The sequence below is a fragment of the Malaclemys terrapin genome, chromosome 3, assembly GCF_027887155.1.
Source record: "Malaclemys terrapin pileata isolate rMalTer1 chromosome 3, rMalTer1.hap1, whole genome shotgun sequence".
NCBI classification, from domain to species: domain Eukaryota; kingdom Metazoa; phylum Chordata; order Testudines; family Emydidae; genus Malaclemys; species Malaclemys terrapin.
In genome coordinates, this window is record NC_071507.1 from 3,639,160 (window position 1) to 3,652,064 (window position 12,905).

The 12,905-nt window shown below is 61.7% G+C and overlaps 1 protein-coding gene across 1 annotated transcript in view; it reads left to right on the forward strand.

The window, feature by feature from the left end:
• Window positions 1-12,905, forward strand: part of LOC128834044 (cullin-9-like) — a 63,105-nt gene that overhangs the window by 35,839 nt on the left and 14,361 nt on the right. The window contains exons 20-32 of the mRNA XM_054022474.1: window positions 123-256; window positions 339-524; window positions 1,128-1,243; window positions 1,849-2,031; window positions 2,533-2,690; window positions 3,069-3,282; window positions 3,725-3,896; window positions 4,218-4,366; window positions 4,890-5,007; window positions 6,310-6,506; window positions 6,582-6,841; window positions 6,925-7,288; window positions 7,606-7,746. Coding sequence (XP_053878449.1) covers window positions 123-256; window positions 339-524; window positions 1,128-1,243; window positions 1,849-2,031; window positions 2,533-2,690; window positions 3,069-3,282; window positions 3,725-3,896; window positions 4,218-4,366; window positions 4,890-5,007; window positions 6,310-6,506; window positions 6,582-6,841; window positions 6,925-7,288; window positions 7,606-7,746 — 2,392 coding nt within the window. The remainder of the gene's footprint in view (window positions 1-122; window positions 257-338; window positions 525-1,127; window positions 1,244-1,848; window positions 2,032-2,532; window positions 2,691-3,068; window positions 3,283-3,724; window positions 3,897-4,217; window positions 4,367-4,889; window positions 5,008-6,309; window positions 6,507-6,581; window positions 6,842-6,924; window positions 7,289-7,605; window positions 7,747-12,905) is intronic.

Below are 12,905 nucleotides of genomic sequence, written 5' to 3' on the forward strand. Positions count from 1 at the left end.
CGTTGACAGAGCCCCCGGCAGTGCCCTGCCCTGTGTGTGTCTGTACCCAGGAGCTGCCCCCCAGCGCTGGCAAGGCCCCAGTGCCCCACGAGTGATTGGTGCGGGTGTCTCTGTTGTTGCAGGCTGAACTGTGCCCTGCGGCACGAGCAGGTGTTTGCCGATCGCTTCCTTCCCGATGACGAGGCGGCCCAGGCTCTGGGCAGGACCTGCTGGGAGGCCCTAATCAATCCCTTGGTGCAGAGCATCACCTGCCCAGGTATCGGTTCCCCCTGCCCGGCTCCCCGCTGCCCCCAGCCTGCCCGGCCCGCCTGGCTCAGCCTCCCCCTCTGGCCTTGCAGATCCCAGCGGCGTCAGCCCCCTGGCCTGGCTCCTGAGTGAGTACCTGGAGAACCTGGAGACGGCCCGACGCGCCAAGAGCCGCGCCACCATCTTCAACTCCCGCGTGCGGCGCCTGAGCCACCTGCTGGTGCACGTGGACCCCGGCAGCCCGGAGCCCGAGGAGCTGAGAGCCCCGGTCAAAGCCAGTAAGGGCCCCTCCCCTGTGGGGCTTTGGGGCCAGGCAGGGAGTGGGGCGGGTCCCGGGATGGGGCTGGGGGAGGAGGCCCTGGCGTGCTGCCCGGGGCTGAGTGGGGAGAGGGGTCCCTACGGGTAAGGACTCTCCGGGCTGCCTTTCGCACGTCCTGCCAGAGCCGGGCACTGGCGCCGAGCTGGGCTGCTCCTCAAGGCCCTGGGGCCGGGGTGTAGGAGACAGAGACGTGGGGGCCTAGCGCAGCACTCAGATCCGTGGGTCTGGTGCCCATAGGCAGAGCCGGCAGGTGCCAGACGCCCCTCTGCAAAGGCCAGCCCTTTTGTAGGGGGCAGGATCCCAGCCGGGCGTGGCTACTCCGCTGCCCCGGGGTGCCTGGGGCTGGCTGGCTCCCACCCGCCCCGAGCGCCAGGCTTGCCCCTGCACCCCCCACCCCATTCAGTGACTGTGTGGGGCTGAACTGGGCCGCCCCGGGGGAGGCTGGGAGGGTTGGGCCCAGCCCTCGCCCCACAGGCGGCTTTGGGGTCAGGGAGGGGGTAGTGCTGGCGCTGCCCCCCCCCGCCCCCCGGGCGCTGCTCTCACACTGGCCCCCCCTTGGCAGATGGGAAGAACGGGAAGAACAAGGAGACCAGCTCTGGGGCCACCAAGGTGTCGGGGAAGAAGCCCAGCAGCATGACGGGGATTACACAGTGCTGGAGGGGCGTGGTGCAGCAGCAGGTGTGTGCGGGGGGGGGGGGGGGGGATGGGGGAGGGGCATGGTGCAACAGCAGGTGTGTGCGGGGGGGTGGGGTGATGGGGGAGGGGTGTGGTGCAGCAGCAGGTGTGTGCGGGGGGGGTGGGGGGGGCGACGGGGGAGGGGCGTGGTGCAGCAGCAGGTGTGTGTGTGGGGGGGGCTATTGATCTGTGTGTGTATCTGCTGCCCACCCCCTCCCCACCCTGCATGGGGGTAGCAGGCCCCATCCACCTCTGTCTCTGCAGCTCCTGCCCCAGGCCCATGGGACACTAGATATGGAGAGACCTACCCACGCCTGGCCCGTCCTGGCCCCCTGAGACCCTCCCCACCTTGGGGGCCACCCCCACGCCCGGCCCACCCTGTACCCCCTGGGGCTGGCCAGCCCATCCCCCCAGGGCCCTCCCCCTGCCTGTCATGTCCCGTTCTCCCCCGCTCCTCCATCCATCCTGCCCCCCACAGACACCTGTCCCGGCCTGTCCCCTCCCCGCGTCCGTCCGGGCCTGTACCCCCCGCACCCAGCCTGTACCTCCCCCTCCCCCCGGGGCTCTCCCCGCCTGCCTGTAACCGTGTGCCACCTGCCCCTGCCCAGGTGAAGCGGTTCCTGGAGTCGTGGTGGCAGGGGCCGGACTTCGTGGAGCGGTACTGCCGTCTCTACCTGGGCCTGCGCAGCGCCATGGAGGAGCTGTTCGGGCAGCAGACGGCCTTCGCGCTGGCCCTGCGGCAGGGCTTCTCTGGGGGCCTGCTGCAGCTCTCCTTCCTGACGGCCATGCACGTGAGTGGGGGGGGGGGGGGAGCCCGGGGCCCAGCAGCGCTTCCAGGCTGGTCGGCCGGTGCCAGCCCGTGGGGCTAGAGGCTGCCTGTGCCCCAGTGGGGCTGAGTCCCCCGGCATCGGCTCTGCCCAGCCACGCCCCTGGCTGCCGTCCGGGGTCTGAGGGGTCCCAGGTGCGTGGGGGTCTCTGCCAGTTAACCCCCGCTGCTCCTGCTCCAACAGCCCTGGGCCCTGAGAGGGAGCGGGCCCCTCGCGCCCCCTTGCTCACCGCCCAGACACGCAGCTCCCACGGCCCCGCCTCCCCCGGAGCCCCTCCCCCATTCCCCCTCCCTGTCTCCATAGGTGGGGTGACCCCTGGGAATGACCCCAGCTCCTAGGGAGTGGCCCCTCCCCCTCTGCAGGACTGTTCCCTCCCCCCGAACCCCCCCATCATGTGGGTGTGCCCTGAGCTGCCGTGGGGAGCCGCCCCGAGCAGGCCCTGGCAGCTGGCGCTCTGCCCCGCAGGTGAGCGAGCAGTTCGCTCGCTACGTGGACCAGCGGATCCAGGAGAGCCAGACGGACGCAGGCAACGTGGAGTCGCTGCACCGGCTGCAGCGGAGCCTGGAGCCCATCCTCTTCCTCTCCGGCCTGGAGCTCGCCAACACCTTCGAGCACTTCTACCGGTGAGGGGCCCCGGCCGGGGGCGTGGGGAGCTGTGCCCCCGCCTGGCACGTCAGCGGGTGCTGGTGCCTGGCTTGTCATGGGGGCTCTGGGTCGGCTCGGGCCGTGGGCTCCCCAAAGTCCAGCCGGACCCCGGCCACCAGCCCAGAGCCGGCGTCCCCAGCCGTGGCTTGCAGGGGGGCAGCAGGGCACTACGGGGCCCACAGGCTGGGTCAGGTCCGGCCCCGGGCCCCACAGCGAGCACCAGCTGCCGGCCGGCCGGGACGCCCTGCTCCAGGGCATAGCGAAGGCAGGGAGGGGCCCAGGGGCCGGGAATTGGGGGTGGCTCCAGGGGGGGAGGCGGGGCTCTGGCCCCGCCCTGAGGCCGGCTGCCGTTGCAGGTATTACCTGGGCGACCGGCTCCTGGCCCAGGGGAACGTGTGGCTGGAACGGGCCGTCGTGGAGCAGATCGGGCTCTGCTTCCCCAATCGCTTCCCCCAGCAGATGCTGAAGAGCCTGAGCGAGTCGGAGGAGCTGCAACAGCAATTCCACCTCTTCCAGCTGCAGCAGCTCGACAAGCACCTGCTGGAGCTGGACGCGGGCCAGGAGGACGCGGTGAGAACCCGGGGGCGGGGTCTGGGCCGTGCCCCTCCCTTCCCCCGGGGGGTGGGGTCTGGGCGGGGTCTGGGCGGTGCCCGTCCCTTCCCTGGGGGGCGGGGTCTGGGTCTGAGCCGTGCCCCCTCCCTTCCCCGGGGGGCGGGGAATGTGCGGTGCCCCCTCCCTTCCCCCGGGCACATGGGGGGGCACATGGAGGGCTGGGGAGGAGGGCGGGGTCTGTGCAGTGCTCCCTCCCTTCCCCCGGGGGCCGGGGTCTGGGCGGTGCCCCCTCCCTTCCCCTGGCACATGGGGGGCTGGGGAGGAGGGCGGGGTCTGTGCGGTGCCCCCTCCCTTCCCCTGGGGGGCGGGGTCTGGGCCGTGCCCCCTCCCTTCCCAGGAGGTGCCGCAGACGAGCCCCTGGCGGGAGCCTGACCCCAGGCACCCCTGCGCCCGTCCCCAGGCGATGGAGGAGGAGCCGGCCGAGCCGGAGGAGGAGCCGGAGGTGAAGGTGCTGGCCCTGTCCCCGCGCTGCTGGACCATCTCCCCGCTCTGCTACCTGGAGGATCCCAGCAGGTGTTTCCCGCGGCCCCTCGGGGGCTACTTGGCACGGTTCGCTGACTTCTACACCAACAGTGAGTCTGGGCTCTGGGGGGGTGACTGGGCCGGGCAGGGGCTGGGGGGGTGGACACTGTGCCCCATGGTGGTGGCGGGGAGCGGCGTGTGACAGGGGAGGGGGGACCGGAGGGGGTGTGACAGGGGAAGGAGCACCGGGGGGTGGGGGGACGTGTGACTGGAGAGGGGGCACCAGGGGGAGGGTTCGGAACGGGGGCTAGGTTGAGCAGTGGGGTGAGCTCCAGCCCCGCCTGGGGGTGGGGGGCAGCCCCGGCTGGCTCGGGGACCCCGTGGGCCTGGCGCTCTGGTGGCTCTGCTGGGACTGGCCGCGTCTCTTGCAGGTCAGAGCCGGTTTGGCCTGGAGCACACAAAGCCGCGGCGCTTGCAGTGGACGTGGCTGGGCCACGCGGAGCTCCGGTTCGCGGGCAGCACCACCCTGCACGTCTCCACCCTGCAGATGTACATCCTGCTGGGCTTCAACAGCGCCCAGGTGGGACCCCCGCTCCCCTGGGGGGTGGGATCCCACAGCTGGTGCAAATGGGGCACCAACTGCTCCTGTCCTTGCAGCACAGAGAGCGCCTTCCCCCCAGCTTATCCGTATGGGGCAGAGACGGTCTGTCCTCCCTCCTGGGCAGACACCCCCCCCCTTCCCTCGTGTTCCCCCCCCACCCACCCACCTCCTGAGCCCTTGGACTCTCATCTCCACAGCCCTGGTCCCTGTCCCCCTGTGGCCAAGCAGCCGCTGTTTCCCCCAGGTGGCTTGTGCCAGAGGAATCTGTGTTATTCTCTCTCCCCTTTGCCCCTCAGCCCCCCCTCTCTGGCCCCTCCCCCACAGCCCCCAGCGACCTCGCCCCCATGTCACGGCCCCCAGAGACCTCACCCCATTGCCCCAGCCCCTGGGCCGTGGCCCCAAGACACCTGGCCTGGTTGGCCTGTCCTGGCCCCCAGAGCTATCGCCCCACCGCCATGGCCCTGCCCCTGCGTATTCACTTCCTGTCTCCTTTGCGCCGCAGGAAGTTGCTGTGGAGACCCTGGCCCAGGCCACGGGGCTGTCTCCTGTCCTGCTGAGCCACGCACTGAAACCTCTGACAGGAGAGGCCGGAATCCTGACCCAGAGCCTGCCTCAGGGGGGTGCGTATCGGGGGACCGGGCAGGGGGGGTTGAGCCCTGTCCCTGGGTGGTCCCTGAACAGGGGGACCACAGCTGGGGATGGAGCCCTGGAGCCCCTGCGCTGGGCCTGGTGGGGGTGTGGAGGGTTGGCCGGGCTGGGCTGGACCCAGAGCAGGTGCCAGGGAGCATGGGGCATGTCTGTGAGCTGGAAGGGGGTTTGCGTCTGGAGGGGCCAGTCTCCAAGCAGGGCCGGGGGGGGAGGGAGGGAGAACTGGGCTGGTGGGTGTGGAGGGGCTGGTCCCCAAGCGGGGCTGGGTGGTGGGATATGTGGGGAGGGAGGGCGCGTGGAGGGGCTGGGGCTGGTCCCCAAGCAGGGCTGGGCGGTGGGATATGTGTGGGGAGGGCCCATGGAGGGCTGGGCGGTGGGATATGTGGGGGGGGTGTTGCGGAGTGTGGGGGAGTCAGGGCCCTGCACCCCTCTTCCCGAGATTCACTGCGACTCTCAACCAGCCAGTAAAGCAGAAGGTTTATTTAAGGACAGGAACACAGTCTCAAGCAGAGCGTGTAGGTACGACCAGACCCCCTCAATTAGGTCCCTCTGGGAGGTTCAGGGAGCTTAGACCCCAGCTTGGGGGTTCCCTGCGTTGCACCACCCAGCCCAAAACGAAACTAAACTCCCAACTCCTCCCGCTGCTCCTCTCCTTTGTTCAGTCTCCCGGCCAGAAGGTGTTAATTCTCCCCACCCCCGTTCCTGGCTCAGGTTACAGCTCAGGTAGCTTCCTTCAAGGGAAGTCCCCCCTCCTCACTGCAATCCCCCTGCAACATTCCCAGGTCAAATCTGCCCTGCTCCCTGCTCCGTCACAGGGGGCACATGGAGGGGCTGGGGCTGGTCCCCAAGCAGGGCTGGGCGGTGGGATATGTGGGGAGGGCTCATGGAGGGCTGGGGCTGGTCCCCAAGCGGGGCCAGGGGGTAGTACAGGGGAGGGAGGGCCCATGGAGGGCTGGGGCTGGTCCCCAAGCGGGGCTGGGTGGTGGGATGTGTGTGTGTGTGTGGGGGGGGTACATGGAGGGGCTGGGATATGTGTGGGGAGGGCCCATGGAGGGCTGGGGCTGGTCCCCAAGCAGGGCTGGGCGGTGGGATATGTGGGGGGGGGGCATGGAGGGGCTGGGATATGTGGGGGGAGGGCCCATGGAGGGCTGGGGCTGGTCCCCAAGCGGGGCCTGGGGGTGGTACAGGGAGGGAGGGCCCATGGAGGGCTGGGGCCGGGGGTGCTGGAGGAACCGTTCCCCGGGCACGGCTGAGCGCGGCTGTGTCGGTCCCAGGCGTCCTGCGTCTGAACGAGGCGGCCCTGGCGCGGGCGGCCGGCCAGCGCCTGTGGCTGCTCCCCAAGCAGACGTACCTGAACGTGGAGGATGACGAGGGAAGCACCCTGGAGAGGAAGAGGAACATCATCTGCTGCCTCATCATCCAGATCCTGAAAGGGGAGAAGGAGCTGCACATCGATAACCTGGTGTTCAAGGTACGGGGGCCTGGCAGGCGAGCGGCCGCGCGGCTCCGCGCCCCGGCAGTCAGAGTAACCGCCCTCTCCCCCCAGGTGATCGACGCCTGTCAGAAATGGGAGTCTGGCCCTGCCCTGAAGTTCCTCAGCTTCTGCTGCAGCAGCACGGACGTGCTGTCCTGCACCCTGCACCTGCTGAGCCAGGGCTACGTGCGGCGCCAGGAGGACAACCCCCAGCTGCTGGAGTACGTCTCCACGGAGCCCACGACACCTCACCGGGGCCAGGCCCAGGTCATTTTCCGTAGCACAGAGTGCCTGAGGGGGCAGGACAAGGGCAGCAAGTTCTCCCCGTTCAGGTAGGGGAGCGTCTCAGGCGGGGCTGGAGGGGGGCGTCACCGGGAGCTCTCCAGACGGGTGACGGGCGTTTGCTCTCTGCCAGGCTGGATGCCCATGGAGTCGGTCCAGAGGCGGTCCTGATGGAGACCCTGCTGCTGCCTATGGGGCGCACCATGAGTCAGGAGGAGGTGCAGGTGCTCATGAACCAGACGGTGAAGCAGGTCCTGGACACCCTGAGTGTCTCAGCTGATAGAGCCCAGCATCTGCTCATTCACTGCAAGTGGAACGTGGACCTGCTGATCGAGCGCTACACCGAGGACCCCGAGCTGCTGCTGATTTCCTCAGGGCTGCAAGTGCAGAACCCCCAGCCACCCCCGAGTCCCATCACCCACTGTCCGGTGTGTGTGAGCCAGCTGTGCACGGACGACAGCCCTCCCACCCTCTGCTGCATGCACTACTGCTGCAAGGTGAGGGGCCTGGGGGCTGGCAGCGTCTATGACAGAGGGAAGGGCCCTGCTCCCAGGAGGAAGGACGCAGCTGTCAGGGGAGGGTCCCAGGGGCACACAGTCGCTCCTTTTTCCCTGGCTTCCTTGTGTTCCTGGGCTCGTTGCCACACCTGAAAACTGGGATGATTCTGGTGCCACTCCGCCTGCAAGGCAAATTCCTGAGTTTGTCAAGCTGGGAGCCGGCCCCTGACGAAGGGAGGGGGCTCACCAGGCGGGTCTGTGCCCTGGGGTGGGCACGAGATGTACTCTCTAGATCTGATCTTGTTCCCCCTCCCCAGTTCTGCTGGAATAAATATCTGACGACTTGCATCGAGCAGAACCTGGTTCAGAACTGCACCTGTCCCATCCCTGACTGCCCTGCGCAGCCCACCACGGACTTCATCCGCTCCATCATCTCCTCCCCGGAGGTCATTGCCAAGGTGGGTGAGGTCACCACTGGGCATGGGGCCATGTCTAGTCCGCCCTGAGCAGGTGTGTCAGGGAACGCGCTTTGTTTCTAGGCCACCGCCTTTCCCCCCTCCCTGTCTTGGAGAATGGTGGGGCCGAGAGCTACCCAGGAGAAACCTGTTGCCTTTGAATGAATGAATCCTCCCCTGTGCCGACTGGCTGTTCACTCCCTTGCCCTCCCTCACGCTCTTCGCGCTGCCCTCTGTGCCCTCCTCCCTTTGCGCCCCCCTGCCTCCGTTCCTGTCACTCTGTGCATCTAATCCCTTTCCAACCCAAACCAGAAACCAACCGTGAGAGAACAATGGCACTCCCTGTGCAGAAATGAAAACCGCTCCTCTCCCGCAGGGCACATCAATCCAAACAGTACGTGGCTAGAGTGTCCCTATGTTACGAACATGAGCCCCCAATTCTCAGACACCCCCTCTGCCCAGTTTCCTCCATTCCACCCTTGGACAAAGCCCTCAGCAGGCGAAACCAAGGTGGGTTGGCTTCTGATTGGCAAAGAGGGAGGAGTCAGGGTCAGGCTCCCAATGGAAGGCTTGTCTCAACATGAACATCTTTTCAGAACTGGGCTTTCCTTCCTCTTCCAGAAATGACTGGTGGCCTGGTGGGGACCCCTTCCCCTCCTCCCCATCTACAGAATTATCAAACGCCTGCCTGCGTCCCTGTTGTCCAAGGAAGTATGGCATGGCTAGATTTGCAGAGAGCTATTTTAGTTTCTGCACTATTTCTGTGGGAGTTCCTGGCGGAGAGATCCTGGAGGCAAGGGTCGCTGGGCCAGGAGCAGAGAGGGGTGTCTAAGGTATGGCTCTTTGAGTCTTAGCTGGGGGAGACTTGGGATCTGCTCACCTAGCCCTTTGGGAGGCATTTCTTGCTCGGATTTCCTTTGACATCCAGGCAGCTGCTGTTGGTGGCTCGACTGGTGTCCAGATGTTTCTCTCCGTGCTGACTTTCTCTCCGGGAGTGTGAGTACTGTCCTTGTTATGATTGGGAGCAAGAGGAAGTTCCTTAATTGCACGGAAGGAGAGGTTTCTATTCCTGCTGCTTCTGGATTCCCAGAAAGAGAGGCGGGTCTTTGACCCATTCTGGATTTCTGAGTGTTCAACGGATTTGTCAAGAAAATGAAGTTCAGGATGACCACCCTTGCTTCTGTTATCCCTTGCCTGGAGAGAGGCATGCGGCAGGTTGAGGGCAGCATACCAACTTCCACGTGGCAATACAGCCGGACCACAGGAAGCTTTTTCTCAATTCATAGTACACAGTATGCACTGCCAGTATATGGTCCTGCCCTTGGTCTAGCCTCAGCTGCATGGGGATTCACAAAGCGCACGAAGGTGGTTGTGGCCCATCCGTGCCATCTTGGAATTCAGATATTTCCTTACCTGGATGATTGGCTAGTTCCAGAAGATCGAGGTCACGTATCCATAACAGCCTTCTTGTTATCAGCTGTCTGTTCTCTGGTCTAGGTCCAAAACTGGACATAGAAAAATCAATTTTACAGTCTTGACAGAGAATACATTTCATGGGGTGGGCCTTGACAACACGTCTGCCATGGCTTACCTTCCAATGGACAGGTTCCAGGATATAGTCTCTACAGCTGAGAGTCTCACGTCCACTCTGCAAACAACAGTGTGTGAGAGTCTGCAGCTCTTGGGACACATGGCCTCATGCACGTACATGCCATGCTTTACTTGAGATGTCTGCAAACCTGGTTTCATTCAGTATATCCCCCAAACCGACATTCCCTGGGCATGTGGGTTTGCATACCGCACGAGTGCTTCCGTCTCTAAATTGGTGGATAGAGCGGTAGAACGTATGCAGAGGAGTTCCATTCCTGCCATCAGAACCCACTGTGACGTTCTCCTGGCGTTATCTGGACCAGTGAGCTGCTAGGTCACTCCAGTCCTCGACTCTGGGAGCCAGCCTCACCCTGCTCTGCTGTGAGAACCCCCACTCCTGGGCTGTTCATGCACAACCTCTGACATGTGAGCTGCTCCCAGTTATGTGAGTGAGCACTTTTGGACAGCCACTGCTTGGATTGTGCAACCGAATGACACTAGCCAATACGTCCAGTCCCAGACACAACCCTAGGAACCTCCATCTTGCAGTGTCCAGTTATACCCACTGGCTGCTGCAAGCTTATATGAGTTCATCAGTTTAACAAAGAAATTGATATGTACCAAGCTTGTTATCCCAAGGGGAGTCTCTGACATGCTTCAGACCAAATCCACTGCTTCAGGTAGACTAGACAAACAAATTTATTAACTACAAAATATAGATTTTAAGTGATAAGTCAAAGCACAAGAAGTCAGATTTGGTCAAATGAAATAAAAGCAAAACGCATTCTAAGCTGATCTTAACACTTTCAGTATCCTTACAAACTTAGATGCTTCTCACCACAGGCTGGCTGGTTGCCCTTCAGCCAGGCTCTCTCCTTTGATCAGCACTTCAGTCGCTTGGTGTGGTGTCTGTAGATGTAGGTGGAAGAGAGAGAGCATGGCAAACGGCTCTCCCTTTTATCATGTCCTTTCTGCCCTCTTGGCTTTGCCCCCCACCCTTCCGGGTCAGGTGAGCATTACCTCACCGCAGTCCCAAACTGACCAAAGGAAGGGGGGTGACTCACTAGAGAGTCCAACAGATCCTTTGTTGCTGCCTAGGCCAGCGTTCTTTGTTCCTGTGAGGCTGGGCTGGGTTTGTCCCATACCTGCCTTGATGAGGTGTGAACTACCTCTTTGCTCTTGGAGAGTTTTGCCTGGGCCTCTGTTCCTGGAGCGTTTTTGCCTGGGCTTGTTCTAAGCCATGAGGAAAACATTTTCAGCCTCATAACTATATACATGAAATTACAACCTATAACATTACATATAACAATGCTCAGTGCATCCTGAGCCTTCCGAAGACACCTGACATGACAAACTTTGCATTGGATGCCACACAATCGTATTATAAGGATGAACATGGGGGTGCTGGGTGTTTCCCCGAGGTACAGAGCATCACACCCACCTTACACAGTAGTCTGTAAGGACAAAATCTCGCTACAACTACACCAAAATTCATTCCTAAGGTAGTTTCAGGATTTCATATAAACCTGTCAGTTCACTTACCTGTGTCTTTCCCAAAGCCGCATGCATCTAGCAAAAAAAGGAGACTTTGGTTGACGTGAGATGAGCCCTGGCATTGTACCTTCCGAGAACAGACTGGAACAGAAAGCCACCTAGACTTCCTGCTGCCGTAGCAGAATGAGTACGAGCTGTGTCCTCTGAGAATATCGAAGTGGATCTCCGGCTGTATCCTGTTATCAGCTGGCACAGCTGGGAGTAAGGGCTCCCTCTGCACGGTCGCAAACAGCCTCAGCAGCGTCACCTCAAGAGGTGCCCCTTGCTGTTTGCAGGTGAGCTACATGGAGTTCCAGCTACACATTCACGAGACGTTTCACCTTGGTCCAAGACTCCTCAGCTGACGTCCTTGGGCACCACAAGCAGCTATACCTTCTTCTTGCGTAGTGTCCCAAGGGGTGCGCCACTTCAGGTGTGCGCGCGTCCTGTGCGCCTTAGATTGGAGATCCCCACGTTAGGTAGCTGTGCCTGTTGGGTCTGCCCATGTCCTCTACTCTGCCTCGTGCTCTGCACCATGGCCACATAGAGCTCCACGGGCGAACCGCCCTCAGTTCCTTCTCGGGCCGAGACTGAGCCTCAGCAGTGACCCGGCTGAGCTGAGCTCAACTGTCCTTTTTTGTTTTGTTTTGTTTTTCTCCTAGTTTTACTTTGCTTAGTTAAAAGCAACAGAGGGTCCTGTGGCATCTTTAAGACTAACAGAAGTATTGGAGCATAAGCTTTCATGGGTAAATGCCCACTTCGTCAGACGCAAGTATCCTCTGTGCCAGCGTCTGATGAAGTGGGCATTTACCCAGGAAAGCTTATGCTCCAATACTTCTGTTAGTCTTAAAGGTGCCACAGGACCCTCTGTTGCTTCTTACAGATTCAGACTAACACGGCTCCCCCTCTGATACTTTGCTTAGTTAGCTTCAGTAGTTAAATCATTACACAAACCACAAGATTTGTTGTAAAGCCCGTTGTCCTTTCAGTTTTTTCCCTGAGGGGAACTTTAGAGTGCTGGGAGGTATGCCCAGCTCTCCGGGTTTTAAACATTGCCTTTCATGCCAGAATGCTCTCCCGCCGAGCGGCGGGCACTCCTGGTGTGTCTGTTGCCGCGGGGAGTCCCACGCCCCCCCCCCCATTTAATTTTTGCCTGGTTGTAAAATTGAGAGACAGAAAGAACCAGGAGATTAAATTGCACCTGCGAATGGCTTCTGACCCGTGCGCAGTCTCTGAGCAAGTCAACCATATCAGCACAGCGCTCCTCTAGAGCTTCTAAGAGGAACTCAAGAATCCTCTCAAAAAGACACTAGGAAACAGAACTTAGATTCCCTACTAGGGAACCCATCTCAAAGAAACCCTGATCACAAATCAAGACAACTGCTTCAGCACCTACTGGTTCCCGACTCTGCACCCACGAGGCTGCAGTTTTCTCAGGTACTGTGAGCACCATTAAACCCAAAGAATGGAAGGGTCCCAGCTCTGGGAAATCATCTGGGTCATCGGGGTTTGAGGTGACAAGGAGAAGACTACTCTTATGTTGGTACCGGTAGAATCAGCCAAGCCGTCGGTACCATCGTAGACCAGACTGTCATCTAGCAGACGCTCCTTGGAGCTCAGAAAGTTTATGACACTGTCCGCTCCCTGTCCCACAGTAACATCTGCCCAGACTGCTGTCTTGGTACCAAGCACTTGGGTATTGCAGGAGTTTAGATTTTCATGAGGCCTTGTGGCAACAGAGATGCCTGACTCCCCTTTGCTTGGTGCCGATCTGTTCCAAGGGCCTCTAGATCCCTGGACATTCAACCAGTACCACCAGAGTCCCCACCTTTTTCTGCCAGTGCTCTTTCAAGAGACTGTCTAAAGCAGGAAATAAATGCTTTCCTGAACTGAGTTGCACCCTGTAGGATTCTGTATTGGTGAAGGAACCAAAGGCCAGCTTACCTCTTTATGCCCTGGGGTGGAGGGAGGTGAGGTCCTTGGGTGCAGGCATGGCCCCAGCGAACACTGCTGGCCGAAGTACTCGGTTCATCTGAAAG